Source organism: Balaenoptera acutorostrata, chromosome 15, assembly GCF_949987535.1.
Source record: "Balaenoptera acutorostrata chromosome 15, mBalAcu1.1, whole genome shotgun sequence".
NCBI lineage: Eukaryota > Metazoa > Chordata > Mammalia > Artiodactyla > Balaenopteridae > Balaenoptera > Balaenoptera acutorostrata.
This window is the reverse complement of record NC_080078.1, coordinates 73,359,218-73,367,138: the sequence shown is the minus strand read 5'-3', so window position 1 is coordinate 73,367,138 and position 7,921 is coordinate 73,359,218. Positions and strand designations below refer to the sequence as shown.

At 42.5% G+C, this 7,921-nt stretch overlaps 1 protein-coding gene across 6 annotated transcripts in view; it reads right to left on the bottom strand.

Moving 5' to 3' along the window:
* Positions 1-4,414: 4,414 nt before the first annotated feature.
* IFT52 (intraflagellar transport 52) overlaps positions 4,415-7,921 on the bottom strand; it is a 28,817-nt gene continuing 25,310 nt past the window's right edge. For all 6 annotated transcript variants that reach the window (XM_007193102.3, XM_028169335.2, XM_028169337.2 and 3 more), the window contains 2 exons: positions 6,498-6,643; positions 4,415-4,687 (listed from right to left, as the gene is read on the bottom strand). In XM_007193102.3, the coding sequence (XP_007193164.2) occupies positions 4,640-4,687; positions 6,498-6,643 (194 nt within the window). In that variant the 3' untranslated portion in view covers positions 4,415-4,639. The remainder of the gene's footprint in view (positions 4,688-6,497; positions 6,644-7,921) is intronic.

Here is a 7,921-nt window from a genome sequence, read left to right as displayed (position 1 = left end):
TACGGGAGAGTTTGAAAACCTCTCATATATGATTTTATGAATAAGAAGTAACTTAGCAAAAGCCACACAATGGATCTATGATCTATCATAAGATACTGCAAGTTTTCCTCCGTGCTCTTGGGGGAGGAGAGACCTTTTGTCACCCATACATCTCTCTCATTATGTTATCACCTCTTCGTTTGTTTTTTTTTTAAGATTTATTTACTTATTATTTATTTTTGGCTGCATAGGGTCTTAGTTGTGGCACACCGGCTCTTCGTTGCGGCCTGCAGGCTTCTCTCTAGCTGGGAGGTGCGGGTTTTCTCTCTAGTTGTGGCACGCAGGCTCCAGAGAGCGTGGGCTCTGTAGTTTGTGGCATGCAGGCTCTCTAGTTGAGGTGTGAGAGCTCAGTACTTGTGGCCCGTGGGCTTAGTTGCCCCGCGGCATGTGGGATCTTAGTTCCCCAGGCCAGGGATCGAACTGGCGTCCCCTGCATTGCAAGGTGGATTCTCTACCACTGGGCCACCAGGGAAGTCCCTCCTCTTCGTTTTTTTTTTAAATAAATAAATTTATTTATTTATGACTGTGTTGGGTCTTCATTGCCGAGCGTGGGCTTTCTCTAGTTGTGGCACATGGGCTCAGTAGTTGTGGCTTGCGGGCTCTAGAGCTCAGGCTCAGTAGTTGTGGCGCACGGGCTTAGTTGCTCCGCGGCATGTGGGATCTTCCCGGGCCAGGAATCGAACCCGTGTCCCTTGCATTGGCAGGCAGATTCTTAACCACTGTGCCACCAGGGAAGCCCTTTCCTCTTTGTTTTGATACTAACATTTCTCTGATGAGAGATTTTTTGAGTTCAACAAATAAAGTCTCCAACAATTTTTTTTTTTTCGTTGCTACCTGCTAGGACTGGTGCTATCACTTTATTGTTGTTTTGTGTGTATGTGTGTGTGTTTTTTTTAGAGTGAAGTTGAAACACTTGTTCGAGTCAGTTAACTTTTTCATCTCAAGTGGCTTATGTGCCAGAAAAAGGATGTGCACATAGGTGAACAGCATCTGGGATAAAGGGCTCATGTTTGAATTTTAAAACAGCCCTGCTCGTTATCTTAACCAATTGTTTAGACTTAACTTCACTAATAGTGGACCAATCTGACATTATACATAGCATCACCTATGAAATATTCTTGCCAAAAATGTTTAATTCAAAGCTAGCCTTTTATGTCTAACTTCCAGTATGCAGGAAATAGAGGAGATAAAGGGACAAGTTAATAGACATCGGATAAATCTAGAATGTGGGACACCTAATTTACTCTCTTCAAAAAGTCAATGTCATTTAAAAAAAAAAAGGAAAGAAAAAGGCACAAAAGAAAGAGGTAGGGAGACTGTGTATTGGATTTAAAGAGACTAAAGAGACAAATCCAATATGTGAAACTTGACTGGATCCTGTATTGAAAAAACATCTATAAAACATTTTGGGGACAGTTGGGAGACATCTGAATAAATATTAAATATTAGATATGATAATGGTGTATTGTAGTTATACAATGATGTATATTAAGGGGTAAAGTATTATAATGTCTGAAATTTAATTTCAGATGTTCAGTAAGAAAAATACACACATAAAGTATATATATGGCAATATGTTAACTTTTGAAAGTTGGTGGGTACTGGTGTTTATTGTACTATTCTTACCACTTTTCTGTATGTTTCGTTTTTCATAAGAAGTTGGGGGAAAACATACATCCTTGCCACAAGTCACCCATAGATGAAGGGGAAAAGGCGGCTGACGCATGGTAGGACAGGCTTTGCTCCCTCCGAGGAACCTTCTCGAGTCAGGAGTGTGGGGGGAGAAGCTCCAGGTTAGCAGGCAGGCAGTGCTCCTCTGGACCTAGGTCTCCCTAGTCTTCTGTGTCCCAGCTGGAAACTGAAGTTGGATTAGATTCAGATCCAAAAAGTTCCTTCTAAAATTGTAGGTATGGGACTTCTCTGGTGGCGCAGTGGTTAAGAATCTGCCTGCCAATGCAGCGGACATGGATTTGAGCCCTGGTCTGGGAAGATCCTACATGCCGCGGAGCAACTAAGCTTGCGAGCCACAACTACTGAGCCCGCACGCCACAACTACTGAAGCCCACGTGCCTAGAGCCCGTGCTTTGCAACAAGAGAAACCACTGCAATGAGAAGCCCCCGCTCGCCACAACTAAAAACCCACGCACAGCAATGAAGACCCAACGCAGCCAAAAATAAATAAATAAGTAAATTTATAAAAAGATAAAAAATAAAATTGTAGATACAAAGAACAGAGTAGTGGTTACCAGAGGGGAAGAGGCAGGGGGGAGGGCAAAATGGATAAAAGGGATCAACTGTGTGGTGACAGATGGAAACTAAAGTTTTGGTGGTGAGCACACTGTAGGAAACAGAGAAGTAGAAATGTAATGTACACATGAAACACAGAATGTTATACACCAGTGTTACCTCAATAAAAAATAAAATTGTAGTTATCTATTGCTGCATAACAGTTTACTCCAAATTAATGGCTTAAAACTGCCATTTTATTATGTTCATAGATTCTGTGGGTCAGGAACTCAGGAAGGTCAGAGCAGGGACAGCTTGTCTCTCTGCTCCATGATGTCTGGGAACTCAACTAGGACAACTCAGAAGACTAGGGGTGACTTCATGTTTGGAGTCCTCTTCGTTCACGTGTTTAGCAGGTGATGCTTGTATAGGTTGGGACCTCGGGCTGTTGGCCAGAACATCTATACATGGCATATCCACGTAGCCCATCCAGGTGGCCGCAGACTTGTATGGAGGCTCCGAGTGCCCCAAGTGAACCAGGCAGAAGCTGTATAGCCTTCTATGACCTAGCCTCAGAAGTCACAGTGTCATTAACATACTGCCAGATTGAGAGGGAGGGAACAGATCTCACTTCTCAATGGCAGGAGAACCAAAACCACAGTGTAAGAGAAGAGCACATGGGATGGGAGGTAATGGTTGAGCACGTTTTTGGAATGTATTCCAAATACATTACCATGACACTCCCTGCTGTTCCACAGCTGCTTGTTCTCAGCTGGCCCCCAGGTTCTGCCCTTTGAGCAAAGTGGCCTCCCCCATCCCTAACACTGTGTTCTGGCTTGGCTACTCTGAATAAGCCCTGCACTAGGGCTTCAGTGTGAGAGAATGGAAGCCTACAGAGCTTTAACATGAATAAATCATTTGAAATTCAGGATGTGACTTGAGCCTTTCTTCCCAAGGTTTTAAATTTCCAAAAATGTATAAAATAGATAACTAATGAGAACCTACTATATAGCACAGGGAACTCTACTGAATGCTCTGTGGTGACCTAAATGGGAAGGAAATCTAAAAAAGAGGAGATATATGTATACGTATAACTATTCACTTGGCTGTACAGCAGAAACTAACACAACACTGTAAAGCAACTATACTCCAATAAAAATTTTAAAAAATGAACTTCCAAAAATGTTAATTCCTCGACAGACTATTTTCCTGGCTTCAATTATCAACTCCATGTGAACAACTCAGATCTTGAGACTGGACATCTTTCCTAAGCCTTAGTTAGGTATTTCTAGCTATTTACTGGTTATTACCACTTGCACGAATTGCCATTGTCTCAACTGGTTCTTATGCTCTGAAACAGCTCGCCCTTCAGAATCCCTGTCTTCCAAAAACTCCACCACTGTCCCAGGCAATCAGGCTCAAAATCTTGCCAACCTGACCTCTAACGCCCAGACCAAATCTATTTCAGAATGCCACCTTTCCTACAACAGCATCTTAAATCCACGCTCTCGTTACTTCCTCTTGGAGTTATACGACACTCCCCCTAAGGGCCTTCCTTCTAAAGTTCTATCTTCACAGAACCCACCAGCTAAGCTATTCCCATTGCACCATATCCCTTACACACTGGCAGTGGTTCTGCAATCTTCTATCTGGCTTTCAGGCTTTCCCCAAAGCTGGTTCCCAGTGTATCCAGTACATTTGCACAATGCACAAATGCTGTGCATTTCCACATCAACTGCTCCATTCAAGCAGGTACAGTCTCTCCCATTGTCCTTGGGACAGGTGATCACATTTTGCCCTGCATTATAACCTAAAATGATGATAGAACTGAGTGGTTCAGGAGCTCAGAGGAGAGGGACAAAGTGTGGGTGAAGGCAACAGCCTCCAAATGGTTGTGCCTGTGTGCAGCTGGGAGATGAAGGAGTGAGTGAGCTATGGAAGGAAGATACCTATCAACTATTTTACCTTTCTCATTAGGTACAGTGGGGCAAACAGACTGTGGGTTAAGTTTGTTTTCTATCCTTTTGAGCTAGTCCAAAAGCTGTACAGTATTCATAAGCTTGAGAGTTACTTATGCTTCTGATAAAAGAGACTCAAATCTATAACTGGAGTCGAAAGAAAAGACTTCAATGAGAGACTGATGCATAAGTTTAAAAAGTACAGATTCAAACAGATTTAATTTAAAAAATGGAACATATCTTACAGAAGTTAGAAATGTTATCCCACTCTGGGCACTATAGAAGATGCACAGACCTTCCACAGCTCATAGAAGAAAGACTGTATAGACAATTTTGATAAAGAATTGAGGGACAATTCAAAAAGAGTTTATAAAGAGAGAATCAGGAGGCAGAAAATGCTTGAAGAGGCTTGGTCCTCAGAAATTGTTCTGGAATGCCGTTTCACTTGTATCAACATCATGTTCCTGGATGAGGGAATAAGATATAGAATTTTAGAATTTCAGTTCAAAACCTGAAATGTGAATTCTTTGTTGTTTTGGACTTTGATTAGAGATTCTAAATCATCATTAATTGGGACACATAGGTAATCTCTGGACTTTAAGGCTAAATCCAGCCCAAGGATTAAGTTTTCACGACCAGGACAGGGCTTTGACCACAGCCCACCACCCACCGTGAGGAGTGGGGAGCAAATACATTTGAAGGTACTGATGCAGACACCACACCAGACTTCTTACCTTGGCCTTAGGGGCCTGACCCTGCCTTACCACCAAGGTAAGTACTGTTGGGAATCTACCTGGCCCCCATCCCACATTTCAGTGCTGAGCAAGTATACTAATACCTTGCCTCTGAGTTGCTTTCCTGGTACTGATCTCAGAGCACTCTAATTGCCCAGATGTTCCTGTCTCGCTCACTGCACGTAGCTCAGGCAGACAGCAAGGACTGCATTCACTGCCACAGACCTGACATCTAGCACCGTGACGGCACATATGAGGCGTATATTATAGTATGAGTACCCAGCAGAGCCAGACCCCGCCAGTAGTGGCTCAGATCCTCATCAGTCTTTCTGTTCAGCATCTAAAATCCTGTGTGTGTCTGTGTGTGTGTATGAAAAATGGACTTTCTCTTTATACTGTTTTATAGGCCTTTCCCCCCACCCCATTTACTGTATCATGAATGTCTTCCTAAGTCCTTAAACATCCTTCTAAACATTCTTAATCTTATGGATGCACCGTAGGTACTTAACTAGTTCCCTACTGATGAAAGTTTTTCTTCTATTAAAACAATGCTTCACTGAGCATCCTGACTGGTAAATCTACACACATTCAGGAATATATATATATATTTTGGCCATGCCACATGGCATGCAGGATCTTAGTTCCCCACCCAGGGATTGAATCTGTGCCCCCTGCAGTGGAAGTGTGGAGTCTTAACCACTGGACCGCCAGGGAAATCCCAGGATTATATTATTAAGACAAATTCTAAGCATTAGAATTGCTGGGTCAAAGGTATACATATATATATTTAGGGCTTCTGAACGATATTATAAAAAATATCTCCATAAAAGTGGAACCAGCTTATTCTCTCATCAGTAGTATATAAATGAATGCCCATTTACCAACCTTGGTTGGACATTTAATTTTAGAAATCCTGTCCAGGGATAGGTAAGATGAAGGCCAGGCATAATTTTTAAGTTCTTGGTCCTCAGCCCTGGGCAAGAGGATTTCTAACATAAGGTGCTGACCTCACGTCCTGCTGCTCCATCCTTGGTTCAGTTATCTCCTGCCACACAGGCGTTACTGCTGTCCCTCAAACAAGCCAGGCAGAGCCCAGCCTTAGGGACTCTGCACAGGTCTTCTCTCTGCCTGGGATACTTGTCCCCCAGCTATCTCCATGGCCAACTCCCTCAACACCTTCAAGTCTTTGCTCCCATGTCAGCTTTGTAGTGTGGCCTATCCTGACCACCCTATTTAATATCACCACATTCAGCACACTGATCCCTCTGACCCTGCTCTACTTTTTAATAGCGCTTATCATCTCCTAGCATCCTATGCGATTTACTTATATATTACGTTTATTGTTTACTGTCTCCTCCAGCTAGATATACGTCCCATAAGTGCACAGAACATCGTCTGTTTTGTTCACCTAGTAGATAGTGAAATGCCTGCAGAATGAATGAATGAATGAATGAATGGCATGGAACACGAGAAGTCCAGTTTATGGATGATATCACCACTGGAAGGACTCCCACTTGAGTGGGCCTTCTGGGTTCTGTACCTGGTTCAATTTCTTGAATTCTACCACTTGGAAGAAGATGTGCTCGAGGATATGTTTGGCATCTTGCTGGTCCTTTGGTAGTTTATTGGTGACTCCAAGGATGTCACCACACTTCCTGATGTAGAATTCCAGGTCTTCTTCAGTACCTAAGCACAGTTGGGGCAGTCAGATTCACCCTTGACTCTGCCCTTCCCCAAGTACAGACTCACTGTGGTTTGGGTATCCCTTTCGGGTTCCTACATCTCTCAAGATCACTCACCTCTCCCTTGGGTAATGTGACCAAAGGACTTAAACAGTGACAAACTGTAGAGATCTCTGATGTGATGTTTTTGTAAATTAGGACAAAAGTGTGACACTCCTAATTAGAATAAAGCCAGCCAGGTTCTGGCTCGCTATTACCAGATCTGGCATTCCTACATTACAAAGAACAGGAGCAACCAGCGGGGAATCAAATTACCATTCTCTGATTGCCGCAAGGATCATTCTGTGAAGGACATATGGGTATTTTATTTTATTTATATTATTTATTAAAAAAATTTTTTTGGCCGCACTGTGCAGCTTGCAGGATCTCAGTTCCCTGACCAGGGATCGAACCCGCGCCCCCAGCAGTGGAAGCGTGAAGTCTTAACCACTGTATTGCCAGGGAAGTCCCAGGGGTATTTTAAATAGCATTTATTATAGCAATATTATAGGAAAGGAAATAAAAGAAAGAAAAAATCATCCATAATTCTCTGTGTAACCATCCCCAGCCCTGTATCAAGGATGGACAGCCATTACTGCCCTACTTACACTATTTTCTTTTCCAGTAATTTCTTTTCTTCCCCTCTGATTTGCATTTTTAAAGTTATGATAGAAATGATCTCTCACTCTAGCTCTACCCCCACCGATACTTCCTAGGATAATTACTGCCATGTATGCCTACATGTCTACATATGTGTAAAAAAATGGGATCAAACTATAACAGTTCCGTAAGTTGCCGTCATCATTTAACGATGTAACATGGACATTCCATGTCAAAGCTTATGCTCCACATCTTTCTTTTAACAGATGTATAATATTCCACTTTGTCTCATTTTTTTTAAACCAATTCTCCTACTGATGGACTATTAGACTGTTGTCTATTTTTTGAATGCTACAATTAATATCTCTGTATCTTTTCTGTTATGCATTTCTACTAGGATTTCTGCAGGATAAACCACTAGAAACAGAAACGCAGGGTCAAAGGGTCTGATCCTTCACAGGTCTATTATGCCCACTGGACTAATTACTAGGTCTTGCTAATTTCGGATTGCCTAGCGCCTACCACAATGCCTGGCATGGAACAGAGATGCAGTAAAGGTGTCTGACATTGAACTATTTTCATTTTTGCACATTCCTTTCTGGTCTTCGAGCACATACAGATGTTCACATAGTTGGGATCCTAC